This window comes from Megascapheus bottae, chromosome 1, assembly GCF_031878675.1.
Source record: "Megascapheus bottae isolate mThoBot1 chromosome 1, mThoBot2.hap1, whole genome shotgun sequence".
Lineage (NCBI taxonomy): Eukaryota > Metazoa > Chordata > Mammalia > Rodentia > Geomyidae > Megascapheus > Megascapheus bottae.
This window is the reverse complement of record NC_143509.1, coordinates 54,663,184-54,686,007: the sequence shown is the minus strand read 5'-3', so window position 1 is coordinate 54,686,007 and position 22,824 is coordinate 54,663,184. Positions and strand designations below refer to the sequence as shown.

General features: G+C 40.7%; 1 protein-coding gene across 8 annotated transcripts in view; it reads right to left on the bottom strand.

Moving 5' to 3' along the window:
• Lrch3 (leucine rich repeats and calponin homology domain containing 3) overlaps positions 1-22,824 on the bottom strand; it is a 109,342-nt gene that overhangs the window by 8,932 nt on the left and 77,586 nt on the right. For 2 of the 8 annotated variants that reach the window (XM_090344726.1, XM_090344703.1), the window contains exons 13-20: positions 22,113-22,163; positions 17,798-17,851; positions 12,797-12,919; positions 7,996-8,044; positions 6,063-6,170; positions 3,940-4,046; positions 2,890-3,027; positions 1,393-1,470 (exon numbers count right to left, since the gene is read on the bottom strand). In XM_090344726.1, coding sequence (XP_090200852.1) covers positions 1,393-1,470; positions 2,890-3,027; positions 3,940-4,046; positions 6,063-6,170; positions 7,996-8,044; positions 12,797-12,919; positions 17,798-17,851; positions 22,113-22,163 — 708 coding nt within the window. The remainder of the gene's footprint in view (positions 1-1,392; positions 1,471-2,889; positions 3,028-3,939; positions 4,047-6,062; positions 6,171-7,995; positions 8,045-12,796; positions 12,920-17,797; positions 17,852-22,112; positions 22,164-22,824) is intronic. The other 6 variants (XM_090344744.1, XM_090344710.1, XM_090344762.1 and 3 more) reach the window with 4 other exon arrangements.

Genomic DNA, 22,824 nt, shown 5'->3' with positions numbered 1-22,824 from the left:
ATGTGATTTTTCTAATCTCCACTCAAAAGCAGCTAGGACTATAAGCATGCACCACCATACCCTGGTCCAATATTGAGGGTTGTTTTGTTTTATGCTTGTCCTGTGGCTTGAACTCATGTCTGGCTTGTTGCTGGTTAACTGAAGGTAAGAATCTCATGGACTTTTCTGCAGTGACTGGCACTGAACCTACTCAGATCTCTGTCACCTGAATAGCTAGAATTACAGGTGTAAGTCACAGGTGCCAACCCAATATTGAACTTTTGGCACCTAAGCAAAAAGGTGATATATGTACACACACATATACATATATAGATACTTTTTAAAATTTTATTTTTGCTGGTTTTAGGGCTCGAACTCTGGGTCTGGGTGCTGTCCTTGAGCTTTTCTTTGCTCAAGGCTAATGCTCTTGAGCCACACACCACCTCTGTCTTTTGCTGAGTAGTTTATTCAAGATATGACTCACACAGACTTTCCTGCCTGAGTTGGCTTTGAACTGTGATTCTTAATCTCAGTCTCCTGAGTAGCTAGGATCACAGGCATAAGCCACTGGTGCTGGCTTGGGTGATATCTCTCTCTCCCTCCTTCTCTCCCTCCCTCCCCCCCCAGATTGTAGTTCAGAGCTAGCTTCAGCAAAAAGTGGAAACTCAAGGCTGAGTGTGGTAGTTCAGGAAGAGGATTTTGGTCTGAGACCAGTCCCAGATAAAAATAAAGAGGCTTGGCTCCAGTTTACATTTTTTGCTGGTTAATTAAATATAAGAATCTCAGAAATTTCTGTCTCTACTTATTTCAAACCTTGATACTCCTGCCCTTACCCCTCTGAGTAGCTGGACTTATAGGCATGAGCCACTACTATTTAGTTCTAACTAGCATTCTCCCCCATCCCTCACACCAGTCAGGAGGCTTGAACTCAGGGCCTGGGCACTGTCCCCGAGCCTCTCTGTGCTCAGGGTTAGCATTCCACCACTTGAGCCATAGTACCACTTCCAGCTTTTTCTGTTTATGTGGTGCTGAGGAATTGAACCCAGGGCACTCTATCACTAAGCTATATTCCCAGCCCAAGCGTTCTTAATCTAAGGTACTCATGTTCAGAAAGAATAGACTGTGCTGTGTCTACCACTGTACCAAAGTCACAGAGCTAGCAGGGATGTTTAGGAAATCACTTTTCATTAATTACTTATTGCAATATAGATACATGTTTATGATTTCTTTGCAGGTGCACGGAAATAAAAATACTGTATTGATCAAAAGATACTAACTAATACAACATCATATGAATAATGATCAACAGTTCAGGGCTATAAAAATTTTGAGACTTGGATTTCTGATTGATTTCAGGGCAATAATACCTAAGTTTGTATAAGCAATACCAAAAAAAGTGAGTAAATGTATTACCTGAGGTACACCAATTTTTCTGCAAGCTTCTAAGAAATTCTCCACATTTCGTCTGCACTTTGCCATTGTTAATTTAGGCTGCAACAAGCAAAGTAAGGAAACTGTTAGCAAAAGTTTAAAACTTCTACAAATTGAAAAAAATTATCTTTTCAGTTGGTTTATATACTTACAACTCTACTAATTAGGGGATCAATTAATGTTTGTTTTCTTTCTTTCTTCCTTTTTTTTTTTGTCCATTCTGGGGCTTGAACTTTGGGCCTGGGTGCTCTCCCTGAGCTCTTCAGCTCAAGACTACTGCCATACCCCTTGAGCCACAGAGCCATTTCTGGTTTTCTGGTGACTAATTCGAGATAAGAGTCTCACGGACTTTTTAGTGCCCGAACTGGCTTTGAACCGTGATCCTCAGATCTCAGCCTCCTGAGTATCTAGGATCATAGGCGTGAGCTACTATATTAGGCAAACCCAGGACTTTTTCAGCATGCCAGGTGAGCACTCTTTATTTTTTTTGTGGTTCATGGGACTTGAACTGGGCCTGGGCACTGTCCCTGAGCTCTTCAGCTCAAGACTACCGACTTACCCTTGAGCCAAGCTGCACTTCCCTTTTCTAGAGGTTAATTGTAGATTAGAGGTCTCAGGTCCTTTTGTGCCCGGGCTGGCTTTGAACCTTGATCCTCAAATCTCAGCCTTCTGAGTAGCTAGGATTATAGGTGTGAGCTTAGGTGAGCACCCTTACCACTAGGCTATATTCACAGCCTCAATGAATATTTTCTTAAGGGATCAGATAATAAATGTCAGTCCTGAAAGTATTAAAAATTGCTGTTTAACTGCCCATTTCTACCAGGACTGTGAATGCAACCACACACATGTAAACAAGTAAATGAGGGCATGCTCTGTAAGATCTGATTTATGGAACCATGTGTTGTCTAGGATAGGACTTTGTCATCCACGCTGCACATTTTGCTTTGGTTTAGTAAGGTAAGTGCTAAGCAGAGTAATTTTGGAGGGACAGTATGTTTTTTTTTTCAAGTTAAAGAAAATACACAAGCTGGGCACGGTGGCTCATACCTATAATCCTAGCTATATAAGAGGCTGAGATCTGAGGATCACAGTTCAAAGCCAGCCCAGGCAGTAAAGACTGTGAGACTATTGTCTCCAAGTAACCACTAGCAAACAGGAAGTAGTGCCATGGAGTACAGCGGTAGCCTTGAGCTGAAGAGCTCAGGGACAACGCCCAGGTCCAGAGTTCAAGCCCCACAACTGACCAAAAAAAAAATTCACAGACTTTTTAGCTCTGGGTAGTTAGGATTACAGGCATGGGTCACTGGCATCTATCTGTCATCATCTTTATTTGTTTCTCTTTTCTCTAGAGGAAGGGAGACCTAGAAGGCAGAGACCAGCTCTTCTGTGTCCTTCTCCCTAGCATCCAGAACAGTGACTGCTGTTGTGCTAAATTCATGTCTAGTGAATAGCCAATGCTTGTTGGCACTGTGAACTTACCACAGCTGGTGAGGGAACATGAATGCTTGGGACAGACCGAGGCCGTACATGATTGGCCAAATGGCAAAGAACAACACCATCAGTTAGAGCTGCTCCAAGATCACAAGGCAGAGACACTTTTAACCGGTACTCAATGTGCTGCAGAATAGGAAAGTATGTGATTAACACACAGGACAGGACAGAGTTACAACGCAAGCTGCTCAAATAAAACCCAGCGAGAAAAGGAAATATGTACCATAGTTAAGGGGATCTAATATATATGTATGTATATATGTATCTATATGCAGACAGTGGTACAAAATACAATAGAAATTCATATACAATGTCTTTTTTTTTCTTTTTAGTCAGCCCTGGGGCTTGAATTCAGGGCCTGGCATTTCCCTGAGCTTCTTTTGCTCAAGGCTAGCACTCTATCACTTGAGCCAAGGATCTCATAGATTTTCCAGCCCAGGCTGGCTTCAAGCTGTGGTCGGCAGATCTCAGCCTCCTAAGTAGCTAGGAAAATAGGTGTGAGCCACCAGTGTCTGGCATGAGAATTCTTTACAATATAAAGCAGAAGGGAAAAGAAGACTGTTAAATAGCAGGGCTAGGATGTGAACTTTTAGATTAATCCAATTACTGTAGAAAAAGTCATAATTTTTCTTAGTGGCAAAATTTCTTTTATTTTCTTCACAAAACATAGCAAATGGACACTTACTGATTTTAGAAAAACTATTTTTTGTTTTGTTTTGTTTTAAATTGAGAGGTGGGGCCGGGAGTTTGGCCAAGTGGTAGAGTGCCTGCCTGGCATGCATGAAGATCAGGGTTCGATACCTCGGTACCACATGCACAGAAAAAAGCTGGAAGTGGTGCTGAGGCTCAAGTGGTAGAGCTCCAACCTTGAGAAAGTCCAAGGACAGTGCTCAGGCCCTGAGCTCAAGCCCAGGACTGGCAGAAAAAAACCAAAACAAAAAAAACTGAGTGGTAAGGAGGTTTACTCTAGTATGATTACAGGATTATTGACTACAAGCAGTAAAGTGAAAACTGGTAATTGAAAGATAATGGACATACTTTCCGCAGCTGATCTATTAATTTCAGCTCTTCTTCTCTCTGTCTAGTTAAGGAGTCTGTAGAATCAGTGGTAGGTGTAGAAGATGGGAGAAGGGGTGAGGCATGACCTAGAAAAATAAGCATATATAAGACAGAGAGGTGATTGCCAGAGCAGTTACCCAAGTGTCTGCTGACAGCCTCCTTGAAAGCACATCATTCATTCATTCATTCATTCATTTATTTATGCCAGTCCTGGGGTTTCAATTCAGGGGCTGGGCACTGTCCCTGAATTGCTGTTGCTGCTTCTTTTTTTGGGGGGGGTGGGTCATGGGGCTTGAACTTGGCCTGGGCGTTTCCCCTGAGCTCTTCACCTCAAGGTTACCGCCCTACTCCTGGAGCCACAGCCCCACTCCCCCTTTTCTAGTGATTAATTGGAGACAGAGTCTCAAGGTCTTTAGTGTTGGGCTGGGCTGGCTTTGAACTGAGATCCTCAGATTCTAGCCTCCTGAGTAGCTAGAATTACAGGCATGAACCACCGCACCCAGCTTGAGCTTCTTTTTTTCAAGGGTAGCACTCTACCACTTGAGCCACAGTGCCACTTCTAGCTTTTTTTTTTCTTCTTCTTTGCCTTTGGCTTGAACTTGGGGCCTGAGCACTGTCCTTGGGCTTTTTCAAGACTAGAACTCTACCATTTGAGCCACAGCACCACTTCTAGCTTTTTCTATGTATGTGCGACTAGGGAATCAAACCAGGGTCTTCATGCATGTTAGGCAAGCATTCTAGCCAAACTCCTGGCCCAACACTTCTAGCTTTTTTTGAACAGTTTTATTGGAGATAAGAATCCTCCAGGGCTGGCTTCAAACATCAATCCTCAGATCTCAGACTCCTGGGTAGCTAGGATTATAGGTGTGAGCCACACGGCTCAACTGCTTTTTTGATTATATCTATTTAAATGTCTTTGTTGAAAAATTCCATGTCCAATTTTCCATGCAGAAAACAAGTGATAAGCACAGTATTCATAAAATGAAACAAAAATATCTAGAAATAAAATCTTAGCTAAGCCCCAATTTCTGATCATTCCCACAGGCTATGAGAACCCAAACATCAAGCACTATGTACTAGTTTGTCCATATTGAATTCTTTCTTTGTGTCTGGCTTATTTTGATCTGTATTGAGATCTAACTACATTGCTGTATATAGTAGTTTGTTCATTCTCTTTACTTGTACGAAATTCCATTGTATAAAAATAATAATTCATTTACCCATTCTACTGATACTGAATTTGGAATTATTATGAATAATATTGCTATGAATGCTTTTACATGTATGTTTTGGTGCATATTTCAAATATGTTTTGAAACAAGGTCTCATTGTGTAACCAGGCTATCCTTGAACCACAGTCATACAAATGCCTCAGCCTTCCAAGTGCAGACATGTACCACTACCTCTAGTTTTGTTCCAATATTTTTTAATATGTTCTCAGAAGTTCTTAGCAAACTCACTATTTTAATAAGATGCTACTCATTTAATGCAAGTGAGATCACACACAGATATCTGTGGAGTTTAAAGTTGTTTTTTTTTTTATTTCCTGGTCCTGGGGCTAGAACTCTGGGCATGGACGTTGTCCCTGAACTCCTTTTGTGTAAGGCTAGGGCTTTACCACTGGAGTCACAGTGCCATTTTCAGCTTTTTCTGTGATTAATTGGAAATAAGAATCTCATGGAGCTGGGTGCTGGTGGCATAATTGTAATCTTAGCTACTCAAAAGACTGAGATCTAAAGATCATGGTTCAAAGCCTGCCTGGGCAAGAAAGTCTAATGGTATTCCTATTTCTAATAAAGTACCCAGAAAAAAGCCAAAGAGCCAGAAGTAGCTCAAATGGTAGAGTGCTAGTCTTGAGCACAAAGCAGCCCAGGGACTATGCCCAGGCCCTGAGTTCGAGCCCCTGGACTGGCCAAAAGAAAAAAAAAATCTTACAGGCTTTTCTTTTCTGCCTAAGCTGGCTTTTAAACACAATCGTCAGATCTCAGTCTCCTGAGCAGCTAGGATTATAGGCAGGAGTCACTGATGCTTAGCTGAGTTTATAGCTTTTGTGACCTTGGTTGTAAAAGCCCCGCCCCCATTTTCAGGTCATTCCCACCTACCTTTATTTGATTCAGCCCTCATAGCTCCTCGGAAAAGAAAGCTTTCAGGGCGCTGAGGCTGATTTCTTAGGGTAGCAGCAGGAAGAGGATATGCGGGGGACTGATGAACTAAATCAGCATGGAGAAGCAATGTGAGTCATGGGGGAAGCACATGAAATACCACAGAGACAGCATGTAAACAGGTATTTATAATGGAGCATCTTATTTATTTACAAACTTTTTTTTTTTTTTTTTGCTGGTCCCGGGCTTGAGCTCAGGGCCTGAGCACTGTCCTTGGACTTTCTCAAAGCTAGAACTCTACCACCTGAGCCTCAGCACCACTTCCTGCTTTTTTTCTATGTATATGGTACTGAGGAATTAAACCTGGGTCTTTGTGCATGCTACGCAAGCACTTTACCAGTAGGCCAAAGTCTCAGCCCCTATTTATAAACATTTTTGGACAGAGAAGTGATCAGAGGTGTGTATGTGTGTGTGTGTGTGTGTGTGTGTGTGTGTACAAAAACACCTCTTCTTTTTTTTTTTTTTGCCAGTCGTGGGCTTGAGCTCAGGGCCTGAGCACTGTCCTTGGACTTTCTCAAGGCTACAGCTCTACCACTTGAGCCTTAGCACCACTTCCAGCTTTTTTGTATGTATGTGGTACCAAGGAATCGAACCCGGGTCTTCGCGCATGCTAGGCAAGCACTTTAACCACTAGGCCAAACTCCTGGCCCAACACCTCTTCTTTTGGTAGGTTGTGGGGCTTAAACTCAGGGCTCGAACAATTTTGCTTAAGGCTTTAGGCTTAAAGTGTTCTACCACTTTAAGCCATAGCAACATTTCAGGTTTCTGGTGTTTAACTGAAATAAAGTCTTACAACAGCCTTGAGCTTGGCACAGTGGCTCACGCTTGTAATCCTAGCTACTCTGGAGGCTGTTTGAGGATCATAGTTCAAAGCCAGCATGGGCACAAAAGGACCTGAGACTCTTATCTTCAGAAAATCGGAAGTGGGGCTTGGCTCAAGCGTAGGGTGGTAGCCTTGAGCTGAAGAGTTCAGGGACAGTGCCCAGGCGGAGTTCAAGCCCCAACACCCACATTAAAAAAAAAAAAAAAAAAGCTGGGCTTACAACTTTAATCCAAGCTACTCAGGAGGCTGAGATCTGAGGATCTCAGTTCAAAGCCACCTCTGGCACTAAAGTCTTATCTCAAATTACCCACTAAAAATCAGAAGTGGTGATGTGGCTCCAGGGATAGGGTGGTAGCTTTGAGCTGAAGAGTTCAGGAATAGCACAAGCCCAGAGTTCAAGCCCCACAACCACAATCACAACCACAACAAAACAAACAAACCAAAAAAAACCCCTACAGGGGTCAGAGATGTTCAAGTGGCAGAGTTCCTGCTTAGTAATCTCCAGGCCCTCAGTTGATTCTCTAGTACCAGCAAAAACCAAAACCAAAACCAACTCTCCAAAACAAAGCAAAATGAAGGAGCCACTGCTCTCTAGGAAATAAAATTCTGGTGAAAAATTATATTTCCCTGAGTGTGCATAGTGGCTCATGCCTGTAATCCCAGCACTTGGGAAGTTGAAGCAAGAGGGCCAGCCTGTGCTACGTCTCAAAAAGCAAGGAAAATGATTTATGATTTTTTTTTTTTGCCAATCCTGGGCTTGAGCTCAGGGCCTGAGCACTGTCCTTGGACTTTCTCAAGGCTAGAGCGCTACCACTTGAGCCTCAGCACCATTTCCGGTTTTTTTTCTATGTATGTGGTACCGAGGAATTGAACCCGGGTCTCCATGCATGCTAGGCAAGCACTCTACCACTAGTCCAAACTCCCAGCAATTTATGATTTTTATATAGTTAATTGTATTAAAAAAACAATTGGTTATTATTAAGGTGTTGTGCAGCGGTATTGCTATTTCCTAAGTCAGGTAATGAATATATTTCTTTTTATGTCTATTACCTGTTTCTGTTGTAGGCAAACTTGACTTGGCATTAGATCTGTCATCACCCTGTGGGAAACAAAAACAGCAACAATTCTTATTCATATTATTCAAAAAGAGATACTTTCCACATTAATAGTAACCTTACAAAAATAAAAGGAAGTCCATGCAATTTTCTTTCAAAATTAGTCTAGAAATAAAAATTTGGCAAAGTGAATTTATTTTGTGCCTTTAAAAAAATCACAAGACTTGTGGTTTTGGAGTTGGGGGGGTGTAACCTCTCTGCAAGGATAACGGTATCCTCCCTTGTTTAATAAAGCACTTCCTGCGGGGGGTGGGGGGAAAAATCACAAACTTTTTATGTAGTTGTATTTATGTAAAAGTCTCTAATTAGAGTCCCACTATATAACAGGCTTTCTGAAGACTGAAAAATGTAACATCATGCAAAGTCTTTTACTGAAAATATATAGAAAAGAGGAAAGAACTTAACATTTTACTAGCACTTTTCTGGGATACTTTCTAAAGTATTTTGTCCTCTATAGAGTTTCAATTAATTGATTTACATTTTTCATTTGATTTAGAAAAATGTAGTCAAAGATGCTAGATGAGGGCTGGGATGTGGTTCAGGGTTGCAAGTTTGTCTAGCACGTACAAGATATGGGTCCAATCCTAAAAAAAATTGATGTGCTTTCTGTAACAATATTCAAAGACAGGATGTTTTCAATTCTCTTGCCAAAGGAACAAAGAACTAGCTAAACTACAAAGTTCACTACCAAAAAGGAAAATGTGATTAAGTTCACTGAAGAAGTAACAGTGGTTGCTTGGATCAAATGTGAAAACTTGGTGGGGAAGTAGAGGCTAGAATAACAATGCAATACATTTTTAGGCCTTGACATCTGAGTGAATTTAAATATATGACAACTAAGACATTTCTGAACTACAATGATTTTGAAGCTAACACACAATCTGCTTCCCCCTTTACTCTTCGCATTTTCCATAATTTAGTAACCCTCGTTCAAACTGGGTCAGATGATATTAATGGGAATTATAACTGCTTAAATATAAGCCATCCTGTTGAGAATACTCTTGGGCAGATCTAGATGCAATATTCTGGTAATTATTCCTTAGTTTGATCACTCATGAGTTGAGGACGAAGGTTTTTTTTTTTTTTTTTAAACTGGCTTTTCTGAATAATTTATTGCAGACAGTCTCATAAACTTTTCTTTTAGGACTATAGGTTTCAGCCATTGGTGCTCAGCATGATTATGATTTTAAATATAAACTCTACTTACTAAGGAAACAGCTCAAACAGTAGAGTACATGCCTTGTAATTGAAGCTATACTTTGGGTAAAGCAGTGAATTACATTCCCAACAGAAAAAAGTCATGCTTATTAAAGATTAGAGAGGCATATGAAGTTGGAAGTGGAGGCGTGGCTCAAATGGTAGAGCACTAGCCATAAGCAAAAGAAGCCAAGTGAGAGCCCAGAGTTCAAGCCCTAGAATGAGTGTGTGTTCACGAGCGCATGCATACACACACACACACACACACACACATACACACACACACTAATACATTTATTATAATACAAGTAACAAGAATTAGGAAAAAGAACCAAAGATTCATGAGGCAAAAGTTGGTTAACCTTATTGGGAAATAAAACACTGCAATTCCAGAGGATACGATCTAGGAAGGAGAAAGTTAGCTAAACGGACGTCATTGAGGAACCATGATACAAAAATTTAAGCATCCTACTAGGTGCGGTGGGTCAAGCCTATAATCCTAGCTACTCAGGAAGCTGAGCTCTGAGGGTGGCATTTCAAAGCCAGCCCAGGTACTAAAAAAAAAGTCTATGAGACTCTTATCTCCAATTAGTCATCAGAAAACTGGAAGTGGCTAGGATTACAGGCGTGAGCTATCGGTGCCCAGACACAAATTATGAGTCTGAAGGCAGAAGTAAAGAGCAATCTAAGTATATTCTGAAGTGGAGGGTGCGGGGCATCCCTGTATCTCATACTTTCTATTAGTGATCTGCCAGCTTGCATCCAGATAAGAGTAGCTGCCTGCCTTTAGCTACCCCAGTTTCTCTCCTTGTGAAGAGGATCAGATTCTTTTGAAGTTTGCCTGTCACTGAAGTATATTATATGGTGCTGAGAGGCAGACATGAGTTCCAGTTTGTCTAGGTGGATTTCAGTTTGTCCTTGCTCTCCTTGGTTTCATGTCATAATTTCTTCCTACCCACTGAACTGTTGACCTGAAGTAGTTTCAGGACCACCCCATAGCAGGGAGGGAGCAGGCTTTCATAGGCTCTCACCAATTCTCTCTTACACATGTAGAATGGAACTAGTTAAGTACCTTCCTTTAGAGTTTTGAAAAACATCAATGAAATAGTTCTATGTTGACATATAAATAAGAAATCCAACTGGAAAAGACTAGCAACACTTTAATAAGGAAGAGGATTACAGATAGTTTTAGCAGGAGTCATCTGTGCACACAGAATAGTTTCAATGGATCAGGGAGATAATTCATCAGGTTATAAAGAAATTATCATCAAATGCTATAAATAGGATGTAGTCTGGGCTGGCCCTAGTAAAAATTGAGACCCCTATCTCAGAAATAACCAGAGGGGCTGGGAGTTTGGCCTAGTGGTAGAGTGCTTATCTAGCATGCACAAAGACTCAGGTTCGATTCCTCGGTACCACATACTGAGAAAAAAGTTGGAAATGGTGCTATGGCTCAAGTGGTAGAGATCCAACCTTGAGAAAGCCCAAGGACAGAGCTCAGGCCCTGAGTTCAAGCCCCAGTACTGGCAAAAAGAAAAAAAATAACTAGAGGAAGCCAGGTACAGGTAGCTCATACCTGTAATCCCAGCTACCTAGGAGGCTGAGATCTGAGGACTGCAGTTCAGGCCAGCCCAGGCAGGCCATGATACTCTTATCTCCAATTAACTACTCAAAGAAATGAAGAGAAAAGAAAACAAACAAACAAAAAGCTGGGAATGGAGCTATGGCCTAAGTGGTACACTGCTAGCAAAAAGAAGCCCAGGGGGGCCGGGAGTTTGGCCTAGTGGTAGAGTGCTTGCCTAGCATGCACAAAGACCTGTGTTCGATTCCTCCATACCACATCCATAGCAAAAAGCTGGAAGTGGTGCTGAGGCTCAAGTGGTAGAGCTCTAGCCTTGAGAAAGTCCAAGGACAGTGCTCAAGCCCTGAGCCCAAGCCCAGGACTGGCAAAAAAAAAAAAAAAAAAAAAGCCCAGGGGCCAGGCACCAGTGGTTCACTCCTGTAATTCTAGCTATTCAAGAGGCTGAGATCTGAGGATTACAGTTTAAAGTCAGACTAGGCATGAAAATCCACGAGACATTTACCTACAATTAACCACCACAAAACTGGAAGTAGTGCTGTAGCTCAAGTGACAGTGAGCTAGCCTTGAGCTGAAGAGCTCAGGGACAGCGCCCAGGCCAGAGTTCAATCCCTACAACCAACAACAAAAAAAAAGAAGCTCAAGGACAAGGCCTAGACCCTGAGTATTAAAAAAAACAAACAACAATAGCAAAAAACCACAAAACACCAAAAAGCCCAGAGCAATGAAGGGCTTGGTATATGGCTCAAGCAGCAGAGCTTCTGCTTAGTAGAAGTCCTGAGTTCAAACCTAAGTACTGCCAATAAAGAGGGGGAGGGGGCATGAGGCAAGAATTTGAAACTGTTTTTATAAATTAGAGAAGTACAAATATACAAATAGGAGATTTAAATATTCAGGATAAATCAAAGATACGAGATGTAGAAATCAATTATTTAGGAATACAACTAACACACTGAGAATTATAGTAGACATTAAACACAATGAACACCAAAAGCAAAAGAAGCCAACTGAAAGCTAAAGCAGACAAAGACTCTTGCTATATAGTTAGCATAGGGCAGATACTATTTCTTTAAAATTTTTCTTTCTTTCTCTTTTTTTTTGCCAGTCCTGGGCTTGAGCTCAGGGCCTGAGCGCTGTCCTTGGACTTTTTCAAGGCTAGACCTCTAGCACGTGAGCCTCAGCACCAATTCCAGATTCTATATATGTAGTACCGAGGAATCGAACCTGGGTCTTCGTGCATGCTATGCAAGTACTCTACCACTAGGCCAAACTCCCGGACCCTCTTTTAAATATTTTTTAAAATTTTGTTATAGCAATGTGCTCACATTGTTTTTTAATCAAGAATTAAATATTTGCAGTATCTCTAATGGTACATTCCCTTGTTTTTTGCCAGCCCTAGGACTTGAACTCAGGGTCTGAGCACTGTCCTTGGGCTAGAGCTCTACCACTTGAGTCACAGCACCACTTCTGGCTTTTCTATGTATACTGTACCAAGGAATCAAACCCAAGGCTTTGTGCATACTAGGAAAGCACTCTACCACTAAGCCAAACTCACAGCTGCTGGAATGTATTTCTAGTTATGGATTGTGGAGGCAAAATAGCAGGCAGAGAACTTGAGGATGTTTATTAAGGATTAGTGGTTACAAAGGTACATTAAGATAGAGGTTCTTGACAATTTTGCAGACAGGGACTCAAATTATTTTTCATGTTTATTAGATAACAGTTAATAAGTAATAAATTACACTAAAATAAATCATTCTAAATAACTCATGCTACAAAATAACAGTTGGCAAGAAAATCAAAATGACCTTTCAAATAGAATCTGTATACAAGGGATTTATTGGGGCTGCATGATTATTTGTGGGATGTTAAAACTAGTTTCTTAAGCTTCAGTATATTTCATACAATTCCAGATTTCAGGCTGCTGTTAAATGAGTCCATGGAAAAATTAACGACCTACCTGTGCACTCCCTCCCCAAAGTTCCTGATGAATTATTGTAACATGAGGTACCTTAAGAGGTGTGAAGGCGGAAGTGTGAGGTAAGGCAGCAGCACAGCCCACTTGATTCAACCCCGCCAGCGACTACAAGTTCAAAAGAGGAAAAGACACAGGCAGCACTATGTGAGCAAATGTCAGCCAAGCAGATCTGACCCATGCAATTAGAAAAGAAAAGGTTATTGATAAACTGTTTACTGACATATTAATAAGCTCAAAGGAGAATGTTCTGGGGGGAAACCCCATCATTTATACAACTGTTTACCTGCCTGTACAATTCAACATATTCACAATAACACATTAAGAATTAAAAACTATGATCTTATGCAGAAAGAAGACAGAGAACATTAACATTTTTAGCAACAGGTTTGAAACTAATGAGTCCTCTGCTATTCTTATGGTAAGAGAAACAAATACAATCAAAAGTCCTCATTTGGAGCACATCGGCATGAGTCAACAGTACATTTTCAATATTAATTCAAATTAGATTTAGTATGATGCAATTTGCTGGCTCTAATGTGAGAAGACAGGACATAAAGATTTCACTTCACACTTTAAGAGAAGGCTAGAATTCATTCATATTTTCTCCTTTCCTCCCTCCCTTTTCTCTCTTTAAGAATGTCAGTCCTGGGGTTTGAACTCAGGGCCTGAGCACTATCCCTAGCTTCTTTTGCGCAAGGCTAGCATTCCACTTGAGTCACAGTGCCACTTGCAGCCATTTCTGTGTATGTGGTACTGAGGAATAAAATCCAAGGCTTCAAGCATGCTAGGCAAGTACTCTATCACTAAGCCACATTCTCCTTGTTCCCCCAACCTTTTTTTTTTGGGGGGGGCGTGTCTATTGTAGGGATTGAACTCCGGGCCTGGGCATTATCCTTGAGTCTTTTTTGTGCTCAAGGCTAGCAATTTACCATTTGAGCTACCGCATTACTTCCTAGGAGACCAGAATTTAATTTCTGCTTCTATGAAAGTTTAAATGACCTTTAGGAGTAAAAGGTACTATTTCGCTTTTCTTTCCATATTTTTCTTGTTTTTTTTTTTTTTGGTACCAACATTAACACTATTTAAGACATATTAGAGATACTACCAGAGTCTACTATATATTAAAAAATATTATTTACATTATTTTTAAATTGAAAAACTATTAAAGCTATTATGTAAATTTGTAATTAAGAGAAGAATGTAACTTTTTTAAATTTGTCACATTGGGAATAAACATAAAAGAAGAGCAAAGATTTTCACAAGGGAACTGGGTAAGATTTTACTTAATAGTCTTAATAGGAGGCATGGCCACGGCTCAAGAGGTAGAGCTCATATCTAGCTGAGGCCCTGAGTTCAAGCCACCAAATCTAAAAAAACAGACCAGGGGCCAGGAGTTTAGCCTAGTGATAGAGTGCTTGCCTAGTATGAATGAAGACCTAGGTTCGATTCTTCAGTACCACACACGTGGAAAAAAGTCAGAAGTGGTGCTATGACTCAAGTGATAGAGTGCTAGCCTTGAGAAAACCCAAGGACAGTGCTCAGGCCCTGAGCTCAAGCCTAGGACTGTCAAAACAATAACAACAACAACAACAAAAACAATAAAAAAAAAATAGACCTAATCACAAAAGCCTGAAGATATTGAAACTTTACAGATTCAGTAATTTAACTTTTTTTCTTTCTTTCTTTCTTTCTTTCTTTCTTTCTTTCTTTCTTTCTTTCTTTCTTTCTTTCTTTCTTTCTTTTTTTTGGTCAGTTGTGGGGCTTGAACTCTTAGCCTGGGTGCTGTCTCTTAGCTCTTCAGCTGAAGTCTAGTGCTCTAGCCACAGTGTCACTTCCAGTTTTCTGGTGGTTGATTGGAGATAAGAATCTCATTGACTTTCATGCCTGGGTTGGCTTTGAAGCCTGATCCCCAGATCTCAAGGCCTCCTGAGTAAGTAGGATTACAGGCATGGGCCACAGGCACCTGGCCAATAATTTAAAAAATTTAAATGATGATTACGAATTTCTGAACTCTGGCATAAATGAGAGGAATACTGTGGACTTTTAGATATGATTCAGACCACAGTCTTGGTTTTACTCTTTTTTCTTTTTCTTTCCATCTAATTTAGGAGGTCAGACAAGAACTCTAATAACTAGAATACAAGCATATAAGTGTTTGTAACAGATGCCTAGGATATTACAAATTTTCAGCTAAGAAGTTTTTGCTTTTGTTGATTTTGAAAATTTTACTTTTTCTTGAAAAAGAAATCTGGCTCTCAGACTTGTATTACGTACTGTATATGTCATGGTAAATCTCATACTCGATTTCACATACTGCTGTGTTACTGTAATCTCATGCTCATTTCCTGCTTCTACTTATAGCATGGGAAGTGCTATAACTCAGTATTCTATTCCAAGCCAATCTACCTGAGATTCAAACTGTGCCTTGCACTTGTTGCTAGTTCTTTGATCCTGGGTACATCACACCTGGTGGACAAGACACACTGTGCCACAGTATTCATTGGATGGCAAGTTTAACATTAACCCTTAAAGTTGCGAAAAATATATAACTTGGTATCTGGATCATTAGACACCTTCATTTTTTTTTTTTTTGCCAGTCCTGGGGCTTGAACTCAGGGCCTGGCACTATCCTTGGGCATTCTCAAGGCTAGCACTATATCACTTGAGCCACAGCACTATTTCCATTTTGTTCTGTGTATGTGGTACTGAGGAATTGAACCCAGGGATTTGTGCAAGCACTCTACTACTGCTAGAGCAAACTCATAACCCAGCCCTCACTTTTTTTTTCCTACATTAATTTAATGTTTGATTTCTCATGCCCATTAACTAATACTAGAACTATAGTCCATCTTTATGAGTATTATTAAAGGCTAGGAGAAGTGGGGCTGAGACTTAAAGGATAGGGCAGTAGCAATGAACTGAAGAGTTCAGGGATAGCGCCCAAGCCCAGAGTTCAAAGCCCCATGACTAAAAAAAAAAAAAAAAAAAAAAAAGCTATATATTGTTTTGGAGCCGGGCATGAATGAAGATCTGGGTCCAATTCTTCAGTGCCACATACATAGGAAAAAGCCTGAAGTGGTGGTGTGGCTCAAGTGGTAGAGCTCTAGCCTTGAAAAAACCCAAGGACAGTGCTCAGGTCTTAGCCCAAGCTCAGGACTGGCAAAAAAAAAGCCAAGTATGGTGGTTTATACCTAATCCTAATCCTCCTACCTATGCCTTCTGAATAGGAGGATCACAGTCCTAAGCTGGCCCTGGGGAAAAAAATGTGACATCCTACATGAAAAATAACTAAAGCGAATAAGGGCTTCTGGGGGGCATGCCTCAAATGGTAGTAAATGCAAGTTCCTAAGTTCAAACCTTACTACTGCAAAGAGAGGAAGGGACGGAGGGAAGGAGGGAGAAACAAGGGAGGGAAGGAGACAGTCTAGTTAAAATGCATGGTTAAAATATAGGCTGCATAACATACAGACATTTTAGCAGGCAAGCTTGGCATGGTGGCTCACGCCTGTAATCCTAACTACTCAGGAGGCTGAGATCTGAGGATCAAGGTTCCTGGCACAAAAGGACTTGAGACTCATCTCTCATTAACCTCTAGAAAATGGGAAGTGGGGCTTGGCTCAAGAGTAGGGTAATAGTCTTGAGCTGAAGAGCTCAGGGACAACACCCAGGCCCAGGGGTAGGGCAATAGCCTTGAGCTAAAGAATTCAGGGACAGTGCCCAGGTCCAGTTCAAGCCCCATGACCCCCCCCCCCACACACACAAAATAGATTTTAACAGACAGTGGCAAGCTTACAAAGTGTGAATGTTACTCTAAAGCATGTAATTCATACAGCATACATAGTAGCAGCAGCAGTTTCTAGCAAATGAGACAGGATTTGCTGCAGACATACAGACTTCTAAATGGCTAGTTTTCAATAGTGCTACAAAAATAATAGCATAAAACATGAAAGGGAAGGCAATTCTATAAATAAAATCATCATGAAGGACCAATGAAAGGAAAAATTTTAGTGGCCTCATGTTATGTTACTGAAACAGGCCATAAAGTACATCAGTGTCAAAATGACCAGTGGTCAACATTCTAGTTATTGCTTTCCTGAGCTTAAAAAATGAGGATGGGGAATCATCTTGGGATTTAAGTATTAAAAGCCTGTGTGTAGGCCGGGAGTTTGGCCTAGTGGTTAAAGTGCTTGCCTAGCATGCATGAAGACCCAGGTTCGATTCCTCAGTACCACATACATAGAAAAAAGCCGGAAGTGGTGCTGAGGCTCAAGTGGTAGAGCTCTAGCCTTGAGAAAGTCCAAGGACAGTGCTCAGGCCCTGAGCTCAAGCCCAGGACTGGCAAAAAAAAAAAAAAAAAAAAAAAAAGCCTGTGTATAAATGAGGGCTTTGGAATAGCTATCTCCACTGTTGTAACTGACATAGTTTTCCAAGGTTTGATTCATATGTGACATTTCTTATATTTGCACAGTGTGGGGGAAAACAGGACCTTATAAGACAGTCAGAAAACTCAAAAAAATAAAAATAAAACAAAAAAACAAAACCAACCCTCTAATGCCTGAGATTATCAGTAATTTGAAACACATAATAAAGTAGAATGCCAGATATATAGTTATACAGCCAGTGTTATGGGCTAAGGGATTTTAATTCACATAATGCCAAATTAATGATCAATACAGTATACCTGGAATTAGAAAAACATTAAAAAATGACTATTATATTATGTCAGTAGGGTTCTCAATGTAGATATTTTCCCCTGGGAAACAGTGACAAAGGTACAAGGTTCACTGATGCAAGACCTGGAATATGGTAGGTCACAAATGGTAATGCAGAGAAAACACTTCTAGTCATCTGTAAAGCATACAGTGATGATGCCCATTGTGTTTCAAGGTATTTAGGTCATTTTTCAAGTGATTAGTACACAACAGCAGCCCTTCTTCAGTCTCTACACACAGCAATGTGAAACTTTTTCCCATGAATTCTTACCACTAACAAGGCACTATCATCAGTGTGCTGAGACCTTCTGGATGGAAAGGGACACTAGAGAGGTGAAGAAAAATGAAGCAATGTCAAAAACAAACTGTGGACATGTGTGATGCATTTCACAAATACACATATGAGAAAAGCAAGATATGAAGACATACTTTGGGAGATGTTGACATACAGGCCCACAATTACAGAGATCTGCATTCGCATGCCATAACGGCTAGTAAGCTGATTCTGAGTACTGAAAGAGCTTTGGCAACTTCAAATGTAATATGACTACCTAAACACCTTCCACAACAAGGAGCAGAGAATATTCTATTCACAGAAGAGAAAGATCAAGTATAGTTTCAGCAATTACATTCTTTAGGAAGCTGCACACCAGAGGTGCACACCTGTAATCCTAGCTACTACGCAGGAGGCTGAGATATGAGGATCATGGTTTGAAGATAGACTAGGCAGAAAAGTCACTATGAGACTCATATCCAATTAACCACTTAAAAGGTGGAAGTAGCACTGCGGCTCAAGTGATAGACTGTAGCCTTACCTAACAAAGGGGCTCAGGGACATTGTATTCAAATCCCGTAACTGACAGAAAAAAAAAAATTATGAGCCAAAGATAAACTAAACTAAAAAAAAAAAATAAACCCAAGGGCTTGGAGTGTGGCCTAGTGATAAAGAGTGTTTGCCTAGCATGCACAAAGACCTGGGTTCCACTCCTTGGTACCACATACATAGAAAAAAGCTGAAAGTGGTGCTGAGGCTCAAGTGGTAGATATTTAGCCTTGAGAAATCCCAAGGAAATGCTCAGGTCCTGAGTTCAAGCCCAGGACTAGCAAAAAATTAATAAATAAATAAAAATAAACCTAAGAGTTTAGATTTCTAATCTAGGCATCTTCATTACGTTTCTCAGACAAATAAAAGTACAACTGAAACGACTTAAAACAGTCTTTGGGCTGGGAGTTTGGCCTAGTGGAAGAGTGCTTGTCTAGCATGCACAAAGACCTGGATTCAATTCTTAGGTAACACATACATAAAAAAGGCGGAAGTGGGGCTGGGAGTTTGGCCTAGTGGTAGCGTGCTTGCCTAGCATGCATGAAGACCTGGGTTCGATTCCTTGGTACCACATACATAGGAAAAAGCTGAAATTGCTGCTGAGGCTCAAGTGGTAGAGCTCTAGCCTTGAGAAAGTCCAAGGACAGTGCTCAGGCCCTGAGCTCAAGCCCAGGACTGGCAAAAAAAAAAAAAAAAAAGGCGGAAGTGTGGCTGGGAGTTTAGCCTAGTGGTAGAATGCTTGCCTAGCATGCACGAAGACCTGGGTTGGATTCTTCGGTACCACGTACATAGAAAAAGCTGAAAGTGGGAAAGTGCTCAAGTGGCAGAGTGTGAACCTTGAGAAAAGCCTAAGTACAGTGCTCAGGCCCTGAGTTCAAGCCCTACGACTAGCCAAAAAAAAAAAAAAAAGGCGGAAGTGGTGCTATGGCTCAAGTGGTAGAGCTCTAGTCTTGAGAAAGCCCAAGGAGAGTGCTCAGGCCCTGGGTTAAAGCCTAGGGACTGGCAAAAATAAACAACAACAAAAAGAAAACACACGGACAAAACTGTCCTTGTTGTTGTTATTGTTATTATTATTATTATTATTATTATTGTGTGTATGTATGAAGCTTCAGTTTTAGAGCATTATTTGAGAAGCATCAAAAACAGGAAATGTTGGGTTGGGAACGTGGTGCATGCCTAGCATGCATGAAACCCTGGGTTCAATTCCCCAGTACCATATAAACAGAAAAAGCCAGAAATGGCACTATGATTCAAGTGGTAGAGTGCTACCTTTGAGCAAAAGAAGCTCAGGCCAAGTGCTGGTGACTCATACCTGTAATCCTAGCTACTCAGGAGGATGAGATAGTGGGATCACAGTTCAAAGCCAGCCTGGCACTGAAGTCCCTGAGATTCTATTCTCCAGTTGACCACCAGAAAACTGGAAGTGGCACTGTGGGCCAGGCTGAGATCTGAGGATCAAGATTCAAAGCCAGCCCAGGCACAAAAGGACCTGAGACTCTTATCTCCAACCTACCCCTAGAAAATGGGAAGTGGGGCTTGGCTCAAGGTGGGTGATAGCCTTGAGCTAGAGAGCTCAAGGACAGTGCCCAGGCCAAGTTCAAGCCCCATGACCCACAAAAAAAAAAAAAAAAAAAAAAAAAGAAGCTCAAGGACAGGGCCTAAGAGTTCAAGTTCCAGACAGAACTGGCAAAAATCAAAAACCAAAATAAAACAAAAAACAGGAATTGTTGGGATTAAAAAAGGAAAATTGCAGTAAACTCATTAAACTTTGTTTTTTAAGGGTTAATGAAAAAGTATTACTATGTGAAGGAAAAGACAACGTAAATACTTTATGGACTCAGGTTCTATACAATATGTGAAATCTGTACATAAGAAAAATTAATATTCGTATGTCCAATAAGATTTTAAAGCACATTTCTACTGAATAATATGAAACGGGTGTGTGTGTGTGTGTGTGTGTTGCAATTTTTAAATTTTTTTTTTGTTAGTCACAGGACTTGACCTCAAAGCCTGGATGCTGTCTCTGTGCTTTTTTGCTCAAGACTAGCACTCTACCACTTTGAGCCACAGTGGCACTTCCAGTTTTCTAGTAGTTAACTGGAGATGAAGAGTCTTATGGGGTTTTCTGCCTGGACTGACTCTGATCACAATTCTTGTAGCCCAGCTTCCTGAGTAGCTAGGATTACAGCCATGAGCTACCAGCACTCAGTCAATTTAAAACACTGTATACTTTCTCATACCAGAAAAAGTGGTGTCCCAGAACATTGTGTTGAAAGCTGATGCTGTAAAAGCTTCACATTAGTTTTTCAAACAATGTTTATAAAAAATCTAAATTCAAACAAAATGGTGTCTTTGTAAATGTTTAGGAAAGTAATTATCACAAATTGAAAAAAGAGGAAAGGCAAAAAAAGGACAAAGTCAACCATGATCAAAAAGTTCAACTTAGTATGCCTCATTTATGCTGATCCAAGTAGATGGATACAACTTTTTTTTTTTTTTTTTTTTTTTGCCAGTCTACGGCTTGAACTCAGGGCCTGAGCACTGTCCTTGGTCTTTCTCAAGAGCAGAGCTCTACCACTTGAGCCACAACACCACTTCCAGCTTTTTCTATGTATGTGGTATCAAGGAATTGAACCCAGGTCTATGTGCACACTAGGCAAGTACCCTACCAATAGGTAAAACTCCCAGCAGCATAAATGGATACATTTTAAAAGGTCAAGCAACCAGGTGTCATGGCTCACTCCTGTAATTCTAGCTACTCAGGAGGCTGAGATCTGAGGATTGCCATTCAGCTCCAGTTAACCACTAGAAAACAGGAAGTGGTGCTGTGGCTCAAGGGGTAGGGTGGTAGCCTTGAACTGAAGAGCTCAGGGACAGTGTCCAGGCCTAGAGGTTTTTTTTTTTGTTTTTTGTTTTTGTTTTTTTGGTGTGGTCATGGGGTTTGGACTCTGGGCCTGGGCACTATCCCTGAGTTCTTCAGCTCAAGGCTATTTGTCCTATCCCTTGAGCCACAGCACTACTTCCAGTTTTCTAGTGGTTAACCGGAGCTGAGAGTCTGATGGTCTTTAGTGCCTGGGCTGGCTTTGAACCACAATCCTCAGATCGCAGCCTACTGAGTAGCTAGGATTACAGATACAGTGCCTGGCTTCAAGCAATTCATTTTAAACATTTCATTTATAATGGTATTACATGTATAAAGTATTGTGTGTAATACTGAAAAACACAGAAGTTGAAACATTCTGGAAAGTCTCTCTCTTTTTTAATGCCAGCACCATCCATGTGCATCAGACACAGTTCTGAGGATTCTCTTTAACTATACAGTGTATTTTGAAATGGCTGCAAAGGGGATAATGCTTTTGGGAGAGATGGAATAGTAAATATCTCTAGATGAACATGTTTAAGCTTGTGTGTGTGTGTGTGTGTCTCGGTCCTGGGGCTTGCACTCTAGGCCTAGCCACTGTCTTTTTGAGCTTTTTGGCTCAAGGCTAACATTCTACCACTTGAGCCATAGATTCACTTCCATCTTTTTTTGGTGCTTAACTGGAGAGAGTCAGGGACCTTCCTGCCTAGGCTGGCTTAGACTGGCAATCCTCACATCTCAGCCTTCTGAACAGGTATGAGCCATCAGCCCTCAATTTATGATGTTAGAGGAGGAAAAAAGCAATATTTACATCACTGAAAATATGATAAATCACATGCAAAACATTTCATTTCCATTACAAAAATAGTAAATTTCAAATAAATGGTAATTACATAGACTTACCTCACTGTCTATGAGAGATGAATGTTTTTGTGGACTTTGTGATGTTTTTTGCTATTTACCAAAAGAAAAACAAAATTGATTAGAATCTGGAATATGGAAAACGATCACTTCTCTACTGAAATAGTCCCATTAATTTCTTTTTTTTTTTTTTTTTTTGCCAGTCCTGGGGCTTGACTCAGGGCCTGAGCATTGTACTTGGACTTTTCTCAAGGCTAATGCTTTACCACCTGAGCCACAGCACCACTTCCAGCTTTATTTCTAGGTATGTGGTACCGAGGAATTGAACCCGGGTCTTCATGCATGCTAGGCAAGCAATCTACCACTAGGCCAAACTCCCAGTCCCCCATTAATTTCTTATATATACTATTTTTCTAGAGATCTTTACTAGTCAAGATGTTCTCCCAACTTGAATATCTTACATTTAAAAAAGCAACAAACTATACCATCTTATTTCTGTAATTATTTATAAATGGAATTAAAAACTCTGTATATACATATACATACACATTCAAACAGTATATTCCATCACTGTATCTCTCTTAATATGCTTACAGCAATGTGAATAACTCCAGCTTTTTTTTTTTTGTGGGTCATGGACTTTTTGTGGGCCTGGGTGCTGTCCCTGAGCTCTTCAGCTCAAGGCTACTGCCCTACCCCTTGAGCCACAGCGTCACTTCTGGTTTTCTAGTGATTAATTGGAGATAAGAGTTTC